The 21,708-nt window shown below is 41.0% G+C and overlaps 1 protein-coding gene across 1 annotated transcript in view; it reads left to right on the top strand.

Moving 5' to 3' along the window:
• The window catches only part of LOC117537442 (eukaryotic translation initiation factor 3 subunit H-like), an 81,574-nt gene extending 60,417 nt beyond the window's left edge, over window positions 1-21,157 (top strand). The window contains 6 exon segments of the mRNA XM_034202655.1: window positions 1,655-1,712; window positions 1,714-1,779; window positions 1,781-1,806; window positions 15,710-15,830; window positions 20,286-20,418; window positions 20,851-21,157. Of these exon segments, the coding sequence (XP_034058546.1) occupies window positions 1,655-1,712; window positions 1,714-1,779; window positions 1,781-1,806; window positions 15,710-15,830; window positions 20,286-20,418; window positions 20,851-20,945 (499 nt within the window). The 3' untranslated portion in view covers window positions 20,946-21,157.
• Window positions 21,158-21,708: the final 551 nt, after the last annotated feature.

Raw genomic sequence — 21,708 nt, 5'->3', positions numbered from 1 at the left:
ACACAATATGAAGCATCAAATTAGTCCGACAGTGTAGTCAACCTTTGGCTTTGTCCAGCGGGGCCCAACTTGGAAAGAGCGTGCATTAAGTGCGCCAAAGTCCAGTAGGTTTGACCAATTTGTCCTGCCTGGAATGGCCTGCATTCCTCATTGGACACTTTTTTGTATCGCTCTGCAGGCATTTGCAAAGGTCATAATTTACAGGAAATATTCTAAAGCCCTGCAGATGGATAATTGTGCCGATATGTATAACAAACAGTATTTATAACATTATGGATTTACCTTATAGATTGCTGCCTATCCATACTAATTTTGTTCTACGATCTCCAGGCCTAGGGGCAGAATATTCCACTTTTGCTGCCGCAGTCTCCTCTTAAAAATGATTGCCGGAGCTGATACTCTACTTGGAAAACGAACACACTTTTTTTAAAATGACCATATCGGAATCAGATGATCCTCCACACCGCTCTTTACCACACAGACAATCACAACAATATAAACACTCCTGTTTCTGGTAGATTAATGCAGTGATTTTTATTGATCCCAAAACAAGCAAGACGTCCCTAATAAGCCAATATTAGACGTATACAGACATTAGATTTGTTGTTCATGCACTAGTGACAGGCAGGCATTCAATGCAATTGGATTTATGTGAGACATTAAGCAAAGTTTGAAAGGGTCCTATTTGTGGTTAACAGGCCCATGTCAGAGAAAGAAAGAGAATGAGCTTTTAGCTACCGAGGAACAAGAAGAGGTGGTTAAAAATCTGTCGTTGCTTTGCACACTTATCAACGGTGCCCATAAAAAACTCATTTAGGCTACTTAGTCGAACATTGCTTGGGGTGTGCAATGTGAACATCCCATCTTATCACACCATTTTGTCGAAATCAAAATGCAGCATGCATAACATTACTATTCATTTTGCTTTTATTTGGCTGAGGTGCAATTTATTGAGATGTAAAGGGCAAGTGGTATAGGTACAATACTCAATTTGCAACCTTTCTTGTCAGCGCGTATAGAAAAACAAATGAAAATAGAGAGCCATGTCAAAGCAGACCCGAGGAAATCTCTTCCCTCAACAAAGCAGATGTTTAAAGCATGGAGTTGCATTAAACCCAAACATAAAACAACCTTGAACCCCATCCACTCTGTTTTCCTAAAACATTTTCAAAATGGCTCAGGTGTCGAGAGGTTTTGTTCCTGATGGAGCTCTGGCAGGAGGCTGCGCTCCATCAGGACCAATCCCTCTCCCCACCTGAACACTTTATTCCTCTCTGCTACCGACCTCATTAATAAGGCCGGGACTGACACTTGCCTTCAGCCACCATACAGACTGTATGCATTACACTAATGCACACCATGCAAACAATATCTTGTTTTTAGCTATTTCATTTAAGTATTGCCTGTTCTCCACAACCCTCCAAATATTCACTCTTCCTCCACTTCCATAACAATACTGCACATATTTGATTTGATTGTATTATTCCAAGTACTTTGCAATACTATACTGCACATCTTTTTTTGGTATATCCACATTTCATGTAACTAATTTTGAATTTAATGTAAGTAATGATGAAAAAACTATCTGGTCTGACACATTGTAACATAAGCTCTCTTCTTCTGCCTCTGTCTGTCCTGTCCTTCACTCATCCAGCTTAAAGAAGGCTAACATTGGCTTCGAGCACATGGTCGAGGAGGTGCCCATTATCATCAAAAAACTCCCACCTCATCAACGTGCTTATGTGGGATCTGGAGGACAAGTCCACGGTTGCAGACAAGACACGAACTGCTCAACCTCTCAAGAAGGTAAGATATGAGCTCACTAATGCCTTTCAACCTGTTTTTCACGAAACTGTGTCTCAGGGCTTCTTAACATTTAATAAACTATGAATGTGTCATACTCATTTAACAGGATAGAAACTCAGCTAACTGACGATACAAACCATTTTTACCAAAAAACAAACACAAGTCTCATAAGAAGCATCTGAATGACCCCTGAGCGAAAAATGCTAACCGCACTTTGGCACAGACTCAAGATAAAAGATACCCTTATTACTTATCGTAGCTGCACATACAAGATATCCGATTAAAGCTGAGGTTCCACAGATTATTTAGGTATATCATCACTGAGTGATCAGAACTCACGACAGGGGAAGCAAAACACAGACATCACAAAACACTACCTTACGGAGCTTCTAGGGAGATCGTCTCACCGTAGCTGTCAATCTGATCAAAAGACTTGTTCAATGGCATTAAAACGAGAAAAAACGCGGCTGAATCTTTTAATCCATAAGTTGATAATGTTTCTGGTCATATCTTTTTTAATTTATAATCCATAATTCCATTTTTATGTAAAAATCGGAGAGTAAAAGTTAGAGCTGCTAATGGTAGCCACCAGAGTTATCGCAGCTTCCGGTCATTGGCTATGCGGCAATCTCACACACACACATTACAAAATAAGGAGTATGTGGGAGTTCCCTCGATTCCATTGGCTCTGACGGTTAGAAAGAGATGTCAATCAGCAAAATCGACCAAGGGGGGCCAGAGATATGGAAATCCACCCAAATGACCCCAGAAGTGTTTTTTTTGTGCTAAAATCTCTCTAAAAAAAGTCTAATTTCACTTGTTTTGTATCAATCTTGATACAGGTACTGATGTCTTTTATACATAAATATGTGTCCCTGGTGCGTCGGGGAACTCACGCAGCGTCAGAAAATAAAACCCTCTCTCTTTTCCTCCGTACCCAAATCTTTTAAAAACAGGGGTACAACGAGCCGATACAGATTTGCTGCTGATCTGACATCAATCGTCAAATTGCGAAAATTGCAATCAGAAACAATGCCTGACGTGTTTTGGACGTAATCTCGTTTCTGTTTACATTAGCAAGCCTCGCTAACACTCAGAGCTAACCTGTACTGTAGAGCACATGTGTTTTTAAAAAGCAGGAAATAAAAAATGGAACTCACCTTGTGATAAACCCGCAAGAGAAAAAGCATTTGAGCTCCATACTGTTTCAGAAATAATCTTTGATGTGGTTTAGAACAGGATGGCGTTTTATCACAGCAGAATTTAACTTTATCTCCGGTATCATTCTGATCAGGCATTAGCTCTGCCTCCTCTTTTTTTTTTTTCAAGCTAAGGATCCAAAATCCGCGTTTCTCTAACAGGGCTGAAAAAGAAGGGTATGAGCAGTATGAGGCATGGCTACAATGGGTGAACTGTTTGGTATTTTAAGCAAAAAAAAACCTCACAGACATGGTTCTTTAATCAGCAGTCAACTATCAGCAGTTGTTAGGCTTTAATAGAGTGGCGAAGTCCCTCCCCTTCCGGTGGACCCCATGGGACCTTATTTCGAAAAAATTATGTATTGAAGTCAATGGAGAGAGAAAGATTATCTTTCGATCCCGTTTGAATTGTGCCACGAATTACACATATGATGTTAGTCAATTTAAAAGATAATTTTGCAAGTCAAAAAAAAAAATGTGTCGTAAAACTGTGAAGTAACACATTTGTTTATGTGAAACGCTCAATGAACTACATCTCTGGTCTCGCAGAACAACACACGTCACCAAGATGGCCGTCACTACTGTCTTGTCAACAAAACGATTGACTACCCTCACTATCACCACAATGAAACACGTCCAGAAGAATGTCATGCAAAGCTGCCTGCCTGCCTTCCTTTGATTCTCTCTGAACTGCCTGGTCTTTTTAATGTCAACCATTTGTGCAGATAGCATGAAGTAGAAAAGATCGGCAATAGGCGATGCTAGCGTTAGCATAGCTCCCCCTGGCTTAAATTGTGTATTATAGAATGATCACACCGGTGACAGTACTCTTCAAAGGGTTCACGAAATATGACTACTACTCTTACTGTTTAACAGTTTGGGTTACTTAATGTTACTTCATGTTAAGGCTAATAAAAATGACAAGGCTGTAATGCTAACTAACGTGCTAGCTACTAGCTAGGTAGCTAACTTGATCCAGCCACTCCTGGTCCTTTCATCAGACGGGAAGTGAAAGAACGAGCAAGATCCATTGCTGGTATGATAACAACCTGGTACTAAGCACACAGGCATCTTGTTAAAGTTATCTTATCTTAGCCAGCGCCATATAGATAGATTATATCGATATGGCGCTGATCTTAGCTATCTCTTAGTGGAGGAAAACAATTGTGATTGGGATTTGTAGTCTTTCTAGTTGCGTATTTTTCATAGTCTTATATTTCAACAGTTTTATGACAAACTGTGACTTTTTTGACATGGAAATGATTTTTTAAGATTGACAAACATCATATGTGTAATTCATGGCACAATTCAAACGGGATCGAAAGATAAGTTTTCTCTCTCCATTGACTTCAATACATTATTTTTCCGAAATAATGTCCCATGGACCGGAAGCAGATGGGTGTGACTTCGCCACTCTATAGGTATGGCCCAACAATATATTTTTCCAATATAGCATAATAGGTCCACTTTAATTGACATCAGAATCAGATTAATTGTTTTTATAAATATATATATTTTTTAATAATGGGACACAGGGTTCAGTCCGGATTGATTTGCAGTTCGGTCCGGATCCGGACCTTGGTCCGGAGTTTGAGAAGCCCTGCTCTAGCGGTTAAAAAGAGATGTCAATCATCAAAATCGACCAAGTGGGGCCAGAGATAGGTCAAATGGCCCCAGAAGTGGTTTTTTTGTTGCTAAATCTCTCTTAAAAAGGTCAACTGTCACTTGTTTTGCATCAATCTTGATACAGGGTACTTATTATGTTATAGTTTGGATTCCTAAAGCCTTTAGCCTCCGATCCCATCATTCAAGGGTGGTTTTCACTATAAGTAATGGTTTTTATTGGACGGACACTTTAATTTTTATTTTTTTAACTATATTCGATCTGAATTTACTTTTAAAATAAAAAAAATCTATATTGATTCTGATTTTTTCTACATCCAACTCACAGGTGTATCATTGCTTTGAGAAAAAAGATTATTAATTTACCCCTTTTAGAAGTGAAGTTATGGTCATTTGTTCTGGGAATGTCGTTTTCGAGCCTGAGACCTGGAAAACAGGCTCGGGGCTTAACAGGTTAAGAAGGAGGCTTTAGGAGACAATGCAAGTACTTTTGCTCTTTGAATCAACTATTTCGATCTGTTTTATCTCCTGTCTCACATTTACAACATGTTTTTGCATGGTCTCGTCCAGCACTGACTGGGTTCATCAACATCTGTCCTCACGTTCATCTCGCTGCACATTTTCGAATCAAGCAGTGAACATGTAGGTTATCCGAAAGATGTAACTGCTTTGGATACTCATGATTGTTTCTCATGCAAATTCATATTCTTATACTGCACTTGAAGTCACCATTTAAAGATCAGAATGGCAGGAAGCTTTTCAATCTCTTGACTTATTTGCTCACTTTCTGGTTCTTGTTTCATTCCACTCTTACATTACAGCATTGTCTATTTTTATGACACTGCCTGCATAATGGAGGAAATACTCTCATAAAGTTCGTTAACAGACCTCTGTGCCAAATCACTCTACCATAAAGTCCAGGAAAACAAGATATTGATAGCAATAACATCACCCAATATCACTCAACCTTAAGCGAAGTGTCACCTCAATTTGATTAATTTGCACACAGGGACTATTGTACTGTACACGCATATCTACTAAAGAATAATGACTTCCTTAAAGTGTCTTACAAGCTTTAAGACAATGTCATGGAATCTCTTTAAACCTGCAGGGCGCTTTCACAGACATGAGTTAAAGCTAGTTCTAAATTAAAATTGATTTGACATTAGGGCTCTCATGGGCATTTGTCTTGTGCACTGTTCTTAAGTGTGCCAGATTGATGGAAGGAATATGAGATCTATCGATGTGTCTTGGCTTATGTTTATCCTCCATACATGCTTTTAGTGCCATTTTCAAGCACTGCTTAGGAGGGCTGGTTTGAGTTGTATCTTTATATTGTTATCTCAAGACTCCCACCCAAAAGTAAATCCCATAACGTAAATTACTGAACAGGAATAGTATTTTATCCAAAGCTCAAGCTTCTGTGTAATTATCTTAAAAAACCTATTAAACACCATAACCGAGTCATATTATTGCATCGGGAGACAAATTCCTCCATTATAATAAACATGGTCTCTTTAGTTTATTCGTAAACGTCACTAGCAGTTTACATGTTTTATTTCTTTATGATACTGGCCGCTACAAAACTATAGACCGAATTTTTGACCGATGGGAAACAAATGCTCATGCTGTTCACCTCGCTTTGTTAGCTTGCTTTACCATTTATCATTAGTTGCAGAAAAGACCGTTTGTGTACTATGTGATGGTCAGATTCGGATCATTTCCACAATGTTGAATACGCAGCCGACAACACTAATGAAGTTGGGGTCAGATCGGGTGGATCTGCGATGTCATAAACTGGAGTACTCTGGAGAAAATACAACAAGCTGAACAGCATAAACTATACTGGCCATGTTTTCTCTAATGAAGGAATATGTCACTCTGTGCAACTTTATGGTGTGATTGAAATCGTTTTTAGAGGATAATGTAAATCTATGGCGTACGATTTATGAGCCGCAGACGATAGTTGTTGGTATATAGAATTAATTATTTGCTGGGTTTGTTTTTTTGTGGATGACAATGAAAACATTACAGATAACACCAGCTTTATCCTTTAAAGCTAATTGTTGACCTTCTTGGACTGCAGTACAATGTGTGTGTGAGGGACACACCATCAGGACATCTTCAAATGTTTAACCTGCCAGTCATTGAAATGTTAACTGAAAACTGTAGCTTGTGTTGTGCATCTTAGGGCTATAAAACAAACTCCAGTAGTTGTTGCATGGATCTAATCCATAAACAACAAAAAGCCAGTCCATAGAAATATTCTGGTTCTGAACTAATGGGTGTACCCTTGAGGTAGTATCGGATGTTTGATTGGGATATCCAGCCCAAAACTTGGTACAGTAAATGCCACATCTAAATGTCAAGATATATTTATTCAGAAATGTCTCCAATAACAATACTTGCCATCTAACTTTTGTCTTCCATCACTAATGAGCACAATATGAACAAATACCAACCCCACTGTATCAACTCGCAGCCTGGCACTTAAAGTCTCGCATTATGATCTCGGAGGCTTTCAGTCTCAGGAGAATTTATCAGCAATCATTTATGGAGATGAACCGCTTCAATTGGAGCAACAGCTGTGAAGCTTCCCAGGGGCAGGTGTGAGACATTAGCACAATAACGACTCGAAGTGCTGATTTACACACTGTTGGCGTGCAAAAACACTCCATGCTGACTTATGCACTGCAGTTTAGCACCTCAGGAGTTGTTGCGATTTTTTCTCATGTGTCCTGTAACGCAAGTAAGACATGATCTTAAAGAAATTGTATGCTCATGACACTCATTTTTAAATAATTATCATCCGATAAAACAGACTCTCTGCCAGTCTTTTTCTTTCTTTTTTTTTTATCCGATGACATTATCAGTGATTTTAAACTGATTAATTACCGAAATAACATCAACACTGTGGGCGGCGCCATTTTACCGGACGTGACGTAAACCATGCGTTTGGTTTCCAGGACACGTTGATGTTCATGTTATTTACTGTAGTTTCTCTCTTCAAATATGCCTCATTGTATCGCGAAACATTGCCACAATTCTGATAGGAACAATCCACGGAATGCTCGGTTCCATCTGTTGCCAAAAGGTAAGCGTAGGAAGTACGTTCGGAGGCAGTGGCTAGCGAAATGTGGCCGGCCCGAACCGAAAGATCCACAGGCGCATGTATGCAGCGAACATTTCAAGTTTCCGGACGACTACTCTGAGAGTATGATAAAACATAACATGGGATTTATTGAACAACCATTACTTAATGGAGATGCAGTACCATCGGTCTTTCTGGTGTCATCACCGACCAGGACACCAGTTCGGCCAGTTGAGAAATCGCCCTCTGCAAGTGTGAAGCGACGGAGGACCAGAAGTAGTGCTCGGAGTAAGAATAAGGTATGTTATAGCGCATTTCCATTGCAGCGGGTAGCCCCGTTTAAACGTCCTTTATCGTCCAGGCCAGGCCAGTTTTTGGTGGCCTTTCCATATAGCGTAGTACCGGCTAGTGGGTATTTCCCCCCAGTTTTTCCGGCCCCATAAAATCGTGGTTCTAGGGCCAGGGACAACGAGGCTGAGTATGCTAAACTAGAGAGGGAATCGCTAGCAAGGGTGGTACTACATGCATACATATCTAGTAATCAAAATCATTGTATCTACTAAGTAGTACTAAGTAGGCTCGAACCTGTATGGCTGAATTCCCCCATCCAATCTCTTCATATTGCTCAAAACTTCTTCCTCGGCTGACGAGTCCGAACTCAAATACTCCACCATGTTTTCGTGTGTTTACAAAGTGAACGCATGGATGACGTCACGACCATCACGTGACTACTGAAAATGGGCAAAATGGCAGCGGCCTGACGGAATATACAGGTTTTGATAAAAAAGAGCTATAAAATCATTATTTACCGGGGAATATCGCTGATTTCTTCAGGGTATGGTTTAAACATAATGTTTCACTAAATACTGAAGTTTTGATTAATTATCTAATGAGTGGATCATTCCTTTAATGAACACAGCGCCTATGAACACATGTGCCTGACGCCAGGCAGTCATTTATTAGAATGTGTCAACCAGACTGAAGGAGAATATTTCACTTTTCTTGCATATTATTCTATTTTTCAAATGACTACTCTGAAGTTGAAACACAGCTTTTGCTATGACCCTGAATGGGGCAGAAGCAGTGAGGCCCTCCCCATAGGTTTCCCTGCATGACTGCCAATGGGATGTCTGGTAAAGTGAAATTGTTTCCTGAAGTTGTCAGATTGCTGCGCAGCTCGGTCCACACTTTGGATTGTAGCGTCCGTTTCTCGTCTCTCCCCATCGTCTGCTGACAGCCCCGCCCTTTTCTTCTCATTTCCACCCATTCAAAAAAAGACAATGATAATGGGTTTTATTTAATGTTTTTCCTTTTTGTCTCATTTTCCAATCTGCAGCCCCATTTGTCATTGTCATCCACGTCTAAGGCTGAGTGAATGTAGTTTCACTCCAGCAAACAGGGTTGTTCTTACCACAGATGATGATGTTGATGGTGGTGATGGATTGTATGAAAGTACATTCATTTATGGAGCTATTTTCCCATAAACAGTCTGCAAATGCCTTAATATTTACGATGTTAGAAAGCAACCTGTATTCATGTCAGGTCACAGAGCTATCTTATATGCATTAGAAAGCGCCCACTGCGTAGTCCCTGACATTGTTCTTTATGAATCATCCTTTAAACCTCTACTTTTTGTTCTGTATGAATGAGCAACTAGTCAGTCCATTACCTCCAGTCGGCTTAGTTGAATTGGCCATCAGCATAGAAATGTTGGACAGTGGAAGGATATGTAAACATAAGATTCTTTCTACCCTTATGATATGTATTCAGTCAGGAAAATGTTAGTGCAGGGCGAAAATACAAGAACTGTGAGGCGTTGATAGAGCTGTAGAAGGAAAATGACGATGGTGAAGTAGCTTAAATTTAAGATCGAGCGGATAAAAGTCCTTGAGTGACAAACTGTCTCCTATGAGATGTTTATAAGAAATATTTCTTTATACTCTTACAGTTTCTTGTCTTTTTCTGCAATGAAATAATGATTATGGCCAGGGAGAGAGATAGACTTTAACACAAAATGAATAGCCTTTTCACTCACGTAAGGATTATGAATTTGCCCAACCCACGACAAATCTTTCTGAAAATATTAATTGAACGTTTTATCTTATACTTTCACAGAGCTAATGCTATAAACTACATTGGGACAATGTTAGATGTAGGCTATTTCATGTCCTCTTCAAAACCTATTATTCTGCTGCAGAAGCAAGCCAGAGATCCATATTGTGCCCCAGTGCATCAGTTAAAAAGGCTCCATCAGAGTATTACACTCATTATAAGAATGGAAGTCACTTCCTTTGGCAGCTTTGTTAAAGAACGCCTCTCTGAACTTTCAATTTACTGAATGTCAGATCACTTTCGCCCGCACATCAATACAGTTCTAGAATTTGTCCTCGATTGTCCTGTGTGAATATGAGCATGTAGGCCCGGGCATACATTCAGCACACTGTATGAGCTCCCTCGAACCCACACCGTGAAACAGAATCCGTGATGATAGGAAGTCCTCCCTTGGACTTTGATTTCTTATTCAGGATTGATCCGAAGGCTCACTGACCCATCTGAATAATTCATCTCTTAGGAGTGTTTGACCAGACACTGTGTAGTGTAGAATGCTTTATTTAGTGGGTACATTATTCCAAGCATGTATTATTGGCAAAAATGGTGCACAGAATTCTTTTAGCAGAAATATGTTTTGCATATTCTGGCTTTTATAAAAGTACTGTAACAGGACATGCTCAAAAACATGAACAAACACAGTAAAGTAAACTTGATGCGTGTGAAAGCATCCCTTCATTACCAAGTATGTTTCAAGCTCAGAAAGACTCACAGTATGAAATACAAACTAAATAAAAATCCAGTGCAGTCACTCGTAAACACGCACTTCAGTCCAGCTTTAAACTCTTGACAAATACATAAACGACAGATGTGCGACTGATTTTGCTCTGACTAAATGTTTTCCTTTGCATATATTATAAACATGCACCAAACAAATTAGCTACCATATTGCTCGATGGAATAGTTTTAAATGGGCCTTCGTCAGCGAGAATCAATTTTGACACAGTCGGAGGGACTCCGCAGGGAAGTGCTGTGGCGAGATTTGGTCCTGGGCCAACGGTTTCCATGTTTACAGCTCTGACACTGCAGTGGAGGGCTGACAGACTGATCGCACAACAGTCCTCATAGGAAAACACCATCGGGGCTGAAAGTGTCGCAGCAGCCTTAACTATGGGGAAGCCAATGTGAGCCCCTGAAAATAATACACTATTCACACCTTAATCTGAATTTTGAAAAGTGAAAAAAATAAGGGAAATCTGACAGAAAACCCATTTTGTCCACATAACTTGTGCGCCTGACATTTGGCAACGCAAGGGCAGCCGACAGACCTTCAGGCTGAATATTTGATCACTTACATTAACACACACCTCATGCAGGTGTCAGGCAGAGATGGGAAGTGTTACAGATTGTCAAGCATCCGAGAATAACATTATAAATCATCACCAGCAGTGTTCATACAATTATCTGCATGCATATGGTGATATTAGTTTTCTCTCTATGTGCAAGCAAGCTTGATATACATGTGTATTTCTGTTTGCATGTAAATGTGTTTAAGGTGCTCGGTCGTATGTTAAACGGAAATTATTACGATGAGTGGCTTCATTGTGTGCATATGTTTTAATTATAAAAACACGCATGTAATCTATTCTGGTGTTTGTTTTGGCCATAGTCTGTTGCGTTGCAGTTTGTGAATTACATAACCCTAACCTTATTCACTTTTTAATCTAGTTCAATCACCTTCTTCGCAACAAGAATACTACATTTGAAGCTGTGAAAATGAATGTTAGAACTGTCATGTGCATACCATAGTTTTTAATATTGTGAAACCCCCTTAGGCCATTGTAAAACTATATGTGCTTTGTTCCAACAGTTGTTGTAGATGAAGCTTGCAGCAGCATAGTGACAAAGTGAAACAGCTCTCAAACAATTGCTATGCTTCTTATGCGAATACATGTTTCACTGAACTACATTGATACACCATAAAAAAAGTTTTTACACTTAAGATATTGGCTCGAATTGGCAAGGCAAATGAGTTTTGCTCAGGTCAATTTTGTACCAGCAAGTGTTTTAAAATGTAAGACTTTGCACAGTCTCGGAAGTTGAGTCTCTGTACTTTATCTTGACAAGATGATTTCTCGTAGCTTGCAACAGAAGACAGAGCATAAAAGAGCCAGGGCACGGGAAGCAATATTGATTTATAAATGTGCTAATTGACAAATCTCGCGGCAGGGAGGAAAGCAACTAAAATCACTCAAAACACTCTGCACTATTCCTCCTCATAATCACACAAACAAAGAAACACACCAACAAAGCAGTTGCATCAGAGCGAGAGCAAACACAGCCAAAACGTACACGGTTGCTGGCGGTCCTTGCGGGTACGATTTCCATTTAAACAGATATTTGGAATCTGTTTTCCCACAGTACACGCTGCATTATGTAGCACCCAAACAGTCATGAATGAAACAGTATAAATCCACAGAGGAAAGTTTAAGGGGTCGATGTTTTGAAGGGGACCACTGCTGCTCTGTCATGGTTGAACTTGAAGCAGTAGTGAGATATCTTGTCAAAAATGGACCTCACGGGAGGAGAGGAATACCGGTGGAGTTGTGTCAAGTGTTGTCAGGGTGATGGTGTTGGGAGAAGATGAAGGATGTGATACCGAAGCAGTGAGATGAAGCACGGGGCAAGAATAAGAGTCCTCAGGTCTGAGTACACTCAAACCCCCCTCGAGTGGTTTCATGGCAGATGTCTTTCAGGATACACAAGAGCAACAAATCTGGAGGGAGGTGACATTTAAGATGAGGTCAGACTGGATGGCTAACATTGACTGTTGGAAAGTGCATATGTAGCATTTTCTACAGCAACCGAAGGTCTCTGAAGGGACATTTAAAGCTGGAATAGGGTCTACCACTAGCTAATGTTTTCTGTTGCCCCTTTCACACCAGCGCTTTTTCAGCTCCGGCTCTGAGCTGGAGCCTGAAAAGCACCGTTTTTTCCTGTTCACACCGCAGCGGCGCCGGCTCTTAGCTCCGGAATCCGGTTCACTTCCAGCTCCAAAAAATTGTCGGTCTAGAGGCAAGAGCTTCGGAGCTAAGAGGTGGCGTCGCTTACGTCTCTCTTACGTCGAGGCGTGCAGGAAACTAAACCCACCTCCCCCGAACATGGGTCGACTGTCATGCCTGCCTACAAGCAGTAGTGCTTATAAACACACTTTATAAAGTCAAGCAACACTAACCAGGCTTCGTGTGATTCTGTTTATTTGTACCTTACTTTGACCGTCCGTTCATTGTTATTGATCATTGTGGAGAGAGGCAGACGTTTTGTTTTGTATTATAGCAGCTATCGGATGGAATCAATACATGGGCTGCACAGGTTGTCGTGTCCGACTATCACAAGTAGAATCATAATAAAAATACGCCGGTAAAATGTGCCTGTAGAAAACGGTTTATGCCACAATAGGATAGCAATAGCAAGTAGTCAGTTTAGCTTCGGTTGCTATGCTAACATCACCCATTTTATACCAGAGAAACTTTCATAACAGCGTTGTGATACCAAACAGCGTCAATTCAGACTGACACACATTCAATTAGGCTAAGGGGAACTGGGGATATGTATCAGCTGCTTGTGTGAGTCGGACAGTGAATACTTTAGAGCGGCAGTGTGAGCTAACCGGGAGCTAACGGAGGAGAATAAACTCCCGTGGAAGAGCAGCCAACACTGCAGCGGTCGGTAAATGCTGCAGAAACACATTAATAAACAATGAACCACGGCACTCTGGAGAAAAGCATAAGGTTGGAGAAGTCGTTATTCAATTTATTCTGGCTTCGTGTGATTAAAAGCAACACGATCATCGACCCGACGCAGTTCCCCGTTGTTGTTGTGAGCGCCGTAATGCCGTTGGGGAGCAAATCAGCGATGTAAACGGTGACGTCATGACGCAGCAGCGGCAGCACCAGTCGGGTGCTGGGCGGTGTGAACAGAGCGGGAGCAGAAAAGGGAAACCGGAGCTGAACCAGAAAAGCTCTAGCTCGGAGCTAGAAAGGGAAAAGCGCTGGTGTGAAAGCCGCATGTGTGTAGTGGTTGCTACTTGATATAAGGATCTCTCTCTAAGGCCTATGGACTCTTTTAAGATTACTTCACACTGAAGGTGGTTGTAACGAGTTGCTAGTATTGCTCGAGATGGTTTGGTTGAAGATTTGCATCCGAAGGTAGTCAAACTGCACTGATGCTTTTTAAGATCTGTAGGATCAACTATTTGTTAATTATTTCTTAATGCACGTCATTATTGCCCAAAAATTATATTCTCAGCCTATACTGTGTTTTATATCATATAATACTGAATATCTTCGGTAACTTGACCGACAAACAACATTTGTCGACATCACCTTGGACTTTGAGAAACTGGGATGGACATTTTCACAATTTTGAGGAGACTAACTAGAAAATATACAGCACACTTATAGATAATACAAATACTAGCCGTTGTTTGAACATGGCAAGAAATGTATCACAATACAAGTCAGACCTGCAGCAGATATGATCAGCTGAAAATAATTTACATCACAGCACACACAACTAGTGCTGCGTACCTGGACTCACATTCAGGTTCAGGTCCGGACTCAAGTCCAGAGGTTCAGGTTCTTATAAGTCCGGACCTGAACCCATGGCTTGTGTCAAGTTGTGTGAGTAACTAAAGTGAACTTATTGTGAGCTAATTATCAATTGAAAATAAACTCATAATCAACTCAAATTCAAACTCGTCAGGTTTATTGTGCTCCCTTCCAACTTGTGTCTACATTTCTCTACAAAGTACAAATGTAAAAAAAAAAACTTTTTGCCACTTAGTCTACAAATGACTTATGACAGCAACTACAGTGAACTACTACAAAGTTCAAACATTTATTTCATTTACCAAACTAAAGTAACCAAACAGTCCCTGAGCTGACTGAGCCTAAATCCCTAAAACGTTGCTGAAAGGTAGAGTGTAGAGTAGACTATACGCATTACACTGTTACACACCTACTATACAGTATAGGCTGCACTGTAGTGACTGTACAGTCAGAGTGTACTGTACTGTCTGTACACCATGTCTTTTCTACAACTCTACATGTGTACATTATACAGTACATACTACATACATAGTGATGTACATACATACTGTTAGAAATTAAAATCAATGTTGATATGGCGTAATTTGAATTAAATACACTATTTAATTTAAATCAGTTTTATTCTGAAAAAAACAGAAGTTCACACTATTAACTTAATACTTTTATTCTGAAAATTATTCACTTCCGGTTAGCATTAGCATGTGGCGAAATGCTACGTTTTCAAACCGTGAATCGAAGGTGAAATGACATGTGATGTTGTACACTGAGCACACTGGGATTAGCACTAATTTATTGACGCTGAATAACGTTTATCAGGGAATGTTTAAATAACCACAGACACCAGAATGATGTAATTTAGCAACAGAAAAAGGCAGGAATTGCATTGGACCCGCCCCCCGACGACGCCGGCCAATAGGAGAAGACCTCAGATGACAACAGGAAGAGCAAGCCAAGAATTGATCTCTTCTACCCCCTGACCTGGGCTGACGGGAGATGAGGAGAGCGCCGCCTTTTGCAATTTCATTTGTACACCACCGCATCTTTTGTGTAATTAAATGCTGTTAACTTTTATAAGCTTCCCTTGACTCTTTTCAGTCTCTCCTCCCTTCAGGGAGGTTTTAGATGGTTTATAACAAAAAGGAGAATATATGTAAGTGCTAGTTTTTTTGCGAGTCCAAGTACCGGTTCCCGACGTTCCGGTTTTAACCGGACTTAAACCGAAACTTTTTACAAGTCCAGTACCGGTTCGGCGAACCGGTACGCAGCACTACACACAAGTACTAATGGCTGCACAAAACCATGTGAATGACACGCTGTCGTTTTCTTTCCAGCAACCATTTGGAGAAGAGCCTTCAGCTTCTGATGGACAGGGTGGACGACATGAGCCAGGACATTGTCAAGTATAACACCTACAGCCGCAACGTGAGCAAGCAGCAGCAGCAGAAGCACCAGGTAACACCCGAGCACGCACACGGACACGCCACACTACCACAGACACAATGAACAAGCAGCAGACAACATCACCCTACCAGTGTGATTATAAGGGAAAGAGTGACACACACACACACACACACACACACACACACACACACACACACGTACATACTTGCAGCCACAAACTCAGCAGGAAAACAGCAGGTATATTTCTCTCATTCTTGGATGCAACCAATTGCAGCTATAATCACAGCAGGGAACCTGTTTGACACACACACAAACAAACCTCAGGCTCACACTTTAATGGACATGCACCCACTGAGGACCACCTGAAGTAACCACAGTAAATGGCAAAGGTTAGAGTTATATAAACATTCAGTGACATCTGTAACTATACTCACATTTTTACACATGGATATTCCATAGGCATACTACTCAGTAATGCTGTGTTCACAAAATAGAAGGCCTTCTCTGGCTCTCTAATGAAATTGTAGTTCTGCTGGTACGCAGTTCTAAAAGAAGGCAACAGCCTCTATCTACGCAGCCCATTTTTGTTTCACCACAGGACTACTTTTTGTCTGAATCAGCCCTTAAAATACGAGGAAGGATCAGACTGGTGCGTCAGAACAATACCTGCATCACGTGATCAAGAACAATTGCCAAGTGCTCGGAAAAAGACATGCATGTTTTTACTACTTTATGCATATCGTTATCTAATTTCCCACCGGTCTGATTTGGATCACTAACTTAATTAATATACCATTTTTTTTTTTTTTAAAAAAGGACAATAAAAAGACTGCTTTGCTTAACAATTGCATTAACCTACTGATGAGTGGATGAGTGGGCGACAAGCTAATCACCAAGACCATCAGCAGTAATGTCTCAAAGACACAGACACAGGTTTAGTGTATTGTTTTATTCTGAGCACACACTAATGAGATAAAACTAACACTTATACATATGTCATAGTGTTCAACCCTCACCTCAGTGCTGACATGCACCCACTGAAGACTAACATCACTTAATTTCAGGCACGCTTCCCCTTCATCTCCTGCATTATTTTCCCCCTCAATGAAATGGTCATGTTATTCACTACATTTATTTACATTTATGTGCAGTAGAGTAGGTTCACAAGGTTAGAAACCAGGCTCTCAGGATCTTTAAATACCACCCAGGGGGAGATGATGCATATGGAAGCAGAGCTAGTATTAATGAACAGACCCTTTCTTTATTTTAATGAGAAAGTGAAAGTCTTCTGTTTTTATTCCTATTCCCTACCAGTGAGACACAGACTTAATTTAAAAGCAGTAGCACTTTGTAAAACACTCACACACGTACTGCAAAGACTCAGGACACACACTCCACCTAAAGTACAAACTCACCAGAAGCATCAAAAAGGATCAGAACAAAATGTACTCACACAAATGGAATAAGCCACGGAGCATCTGCAACTATAACCTCAGCCAGATGCATCATAAACGCAAACACAAAAGGTCACACACACACACACACACACACACACACACACACACACACACACACACACACACACACACACACACACACACGCACAACTTAGGAAAATGGAAGCATAGGCGTTCAAGGTTACTCACTGATGCCTCTAAACATACACCTACATTCAAACAATTCCATTATTCTCAGCAAGTAGAAATGTCTGAAGCATTAACGATAGTCGGCGCTGAGTCATCATCGCCTCGGATGACAGCCAAGTTCACACACATTACACAGACTTACAAAAAAACAAAACGCATCTGTGACCACAGGTACTCCACCGCATGCACACGAGGAATTCACCGCCCGGGCCAGGGAGAAAACACACACCTGCGTAGTGCGTACGTACACACATCCCCGGGCCAATCTCACACACTACAGCCATTACGATCCATCATCCTCCTCCCCTTCCAACCTTCTCATCATCGCAGCCCGCAAGCCCGTACCCCTCCCTCCCTGACACACACACACACACACACACACACACACACCACACACACACACACACACACACACACCACACACACACACACACACACACACACACACACACACACACACACACACACAGAGAGGGTCATGTCGTACACAATATCGTACAGACAACCCCTGTGATGGTGTCTTGTTCCATGCGATTCTCTACAATGAACAAACAGCGCGCACAGAGCCTCTATTACGCCTTTCACACATCTACAGTACTTGCTCCATGTAATCTTGTGCTATTGACTCAGCTGCTTCCCGGACAAATGGAACCTTATTAATCATCATAGAAAGTTGCGAAAAGGCGCTGTGCTCAGAGGGCTCCATTTTTCATTTGCAGCTCTCCTAAATTTGGTAAATAGCAGGTTCCCCGGCCCAATCTGTGGCCGAGTTAGTCTTTGTACCGGGAAAATGTATGTCTCACTCCCCCCGATTTATTCATTTTCAATTTTCTTTTTCTTCTCTTTTCACATCGATGGAAGCAGGCAACACTTTGCAGAAGATTGGTTATGGAGCAATGTGTTAATCTTATGAGCTGAGGAGTCATGATTCATAGTTCATGATACAATTCAGCAACCATTAGATGATTCAGCAATATTTTCCAAGTCATTATTTCTGAGCCGTGTAATTATTTTTGATGTACAAACAGTAAATATACACATAAAAGGCAAGCCAAGTCGTTGCTAGGAGTCTATTTTGATGTAGTAGGTGCTAAATGGATACAAATCCATTTCTCCAAGTTTTTCTCAACTTGGAAAATGATTATCAGTTCAAACTGAAACAAAGAAAATCAAGGGTGAACGATCTGATGTAGAGTCCATGTTGGATCTGTGAAAAAGAAACCCAAACTTAACATTCATTTTTTTTTTTTTACAAAGGACCTTATCTTGAAGGGAATCTGAGGGAATAACAGATAACACCTACACAACAGAATCATGACCCATCAATTAGCTAGCAGTTTTAGTAGAGCAATGAATATATATATACGTTTTAGAAACTCATCAAAATATTAAAGTTAGTACGTTTCGGATTATTTAAATAGAACTCAAAAACATATGTAATTTTAAAGAATTGTTTTTCACAAATGGAATTGATGTCCTATATTATGAGTTCCACTAGTTATTTTGATGTACCATGTGATCTAATCTCATATGAGTACGCTCTGATGCATTCTGACCACCTGGGTTTGAAACACTGGCTTGTATCACTGAATGCAATTTGCTCCAAACTTTCTCACATCAGGCCTCTAGTCCAGTTACCAACTTTGGAAGTTTTTTTAACCATAGCACATTGCCAAAAACACACCATCTCCAGCATTAGTCAGTGTTTTCAGTGGCATACTGTGCGAGGTCTTCTCTGCAGTAGCCCCTGGAAAGCTGGGTAAAATAAATTCTAAGAAGTCCTGCAGTTGTCAGTACAAGACCTGTGACGTGACAGTTTTATTTTCCACCCAGACAATGACCTCCAACACAAAGCCAACACTACACGGGAGTCCAGATCTCAAGCCAAATCAGACTTTGTAGCAGGACTTGACAACGGCTGCCCCCCCCCCCCAGTCCCCATGCAACCTGACAGCCCAAGCACTTTGTAAAGAAAAATTGGCTGTAAAAAAAAAACCTTCTAAAATGTCTTCCAGCAAATGCTCACTTGAACAAGGTTGTTTTTGTTCGATTTTTTGTTTTCATTTGAATATTTCTTTTGATGGAGGGAGGTCAATACTTTTAAGGTTTTTTGTCTATATTTATATATGGAAGGTGGAAGAGCAAAACTGTTTTAGTTTGGTTGTTTAGAACATTTGCATATATTAGCATTCTGATTATGCAAAGGCTTGCTGTGACGCATTGGCAGGCAAAAAGAAAGAACACTGGAGGAGTGGATGGTTAAATATTTGACTCAACGCTTATGTTGAGTCAGCTTCAGTCCCCCGTACAGGTGCGTTGAGAGATGTGTGGTTGAAAGCACTCTAGTTGCTCCCAAACAATTTTTTTCTCATCTGCCGCAACCTCTCCTTTTGCCGGTCTGTGTCAGGCTCTCCTCCATCTTGCCAAATTAACAAGGCTTTTAGGATCTCCAGAGACCCGGCACCTCACTGATTTACCGACTGTCAGCCCTCTACAAATCACTCCATTCCTGTCAGCCCTTATAACTCCTCTCTCTGTCTGTCTCTTCTTTCATCGCCATGTATCTTTACAGCTCACTTCCTGCCTGTTGCTTTATTATTATTATTATTATTATTCTATGCAACATTGTACTTTCTACATCTCTCTCCACTTTATTGCCCTTTGTCCTGTTCCTGACTTACTTTCTTCATACCTTTTCTCTCACTTTATTCACCTGCTATCTCAAGTCCATGTTTCACCCTTTCTCTTCGCCTCACATTCTCACTGTCTATTCTGCCCTTGTTTTTCTTTCTTTCATTTCTTCTTGTGCCCCCTGCTTCTCTAACCCCGCCCCTTGTTTTCTCTGTGTCCCCCCCTCCAGTACGTCCAGAGGCGGACGCAGGAGAACACCCAGCGACAGAGCCGAGGGGAGCCCTCTCTGCCCGAGGAGGACATGAGCAAAATGTTCAAGCCTCCTCAGGCGCCACCACGCATGGACACGCTGCTCATTGCAGGTACGCACATACATTCACTATGGCACAAACACACAGCCTTCACGCACGGACTGAGCTCATTTAGGAGACCCCCCCCCTCTCCAAACTCCAACAGCCGCCTCTGCTCCCCTCACAGGAGCTCAGGTTCTGCTTTGTAATTATCTCCGCCATTATCTTGAAATTACATTAATTTAAAGTTTATTGACTCAATCTCCAACTCGCCTGCCCCTTTCCGTGCCGTTTCACGCTGTTCAGCTCTCCCCCGCCTTCTGACAACATTCTGATGCTTCCGTTTACTTTGTTCCACACTAATTTGATGTTTTCTGTTCCTCCTCCCCTCTCTCCCGCCTCTGCCTCTTTGCGTGTATGTCTGTGTACAAATGTATGTATATTTATGTGGGTGTGTTTTTGTTGTGTGGGGGCGCGTGGATGCATGTGGCTACCTTCCAACAGGGCAAATTAACAACTACTGCCAGAACGTGAAGGAATTCACCTCTCAGAACCTCGGGAAGCTGTTCATGGCGGAGGCTCTCCAGGGACACAACTAGAGGAGAGAAACTGGGTGAAAGAATCTGCGATGGAGGGGACGAGAGGCCGGATAAAGAAAGGAAACGGAGATCCAAAACCACCTAGATTGGAAGAATACACCATCTTTATTAGTTTTCTAAGGATTTACTCATTGTTGTTATGCCTGGTTCCATCTTGGATACAGAATGATCTTTGAAAATCACTTGATTTAAATAAAAGTATTGCATCTTTACATTTTTCTCTGACTCTGTATATCTTCATAGTGAATTACTATCCAGCTTTTAATTGCTGCATATTTTATTTAGTTTGTTTTCTGTTTTGCTGTACAAAAATGATATTCTTGTACACAACATTAGCATGCCTAAATGGGACTCGTGCTCATAATTATACATTGTACTCGTACATGATTTCATTGCGACATGCATTTCGACTTGCAGTTTGAACATCCAACAGATGGAACCAATCATTAGTGGATTTGCCGGAGCTTCGGTTTGCATAGTGGAAACAATGATATCCTTGTAAACGCAACAGTATCAGTGAGAGTTGAGCGTTAAATTAAATGTCGGTTACCTGCCTCAGCCCCCACTGTCGCGCTGCACTAAATAGGCTTTGTTTGTGTTGTTTGTGCCTTTTTTCCCCCACACAGATAGCAATTAGCACCTGTTTAATTTCAGGATGTCGAAAAAGTTCCTATTGTGAAATTTGGTTTGAAACAAAGATTTTTATTGTTGGATTCTCAAGGCAACGTTTGAAGAATTCCCTGCAGGTGTATGTCAGGCTGCA

The sequence above is a fragment of the Gymnodraco acuticeps genome, unplaced genomic scaffold (genome assembly GCF_902827175.1).
Source record: "Gymnodraco acuticeps unplaced genomic scaffold, fGymAcu1.1, whole genome shotgun sequence".
NCBI lineage: Eukaryota > Metazoa > Chordata > Actinopteri > Perciformes > Bathydraconidae > Gymnodraco > Gymnodraco acuticeps.
This window is presented reverse-complemented; position numbering and strand designations above follow the sequence as displayed.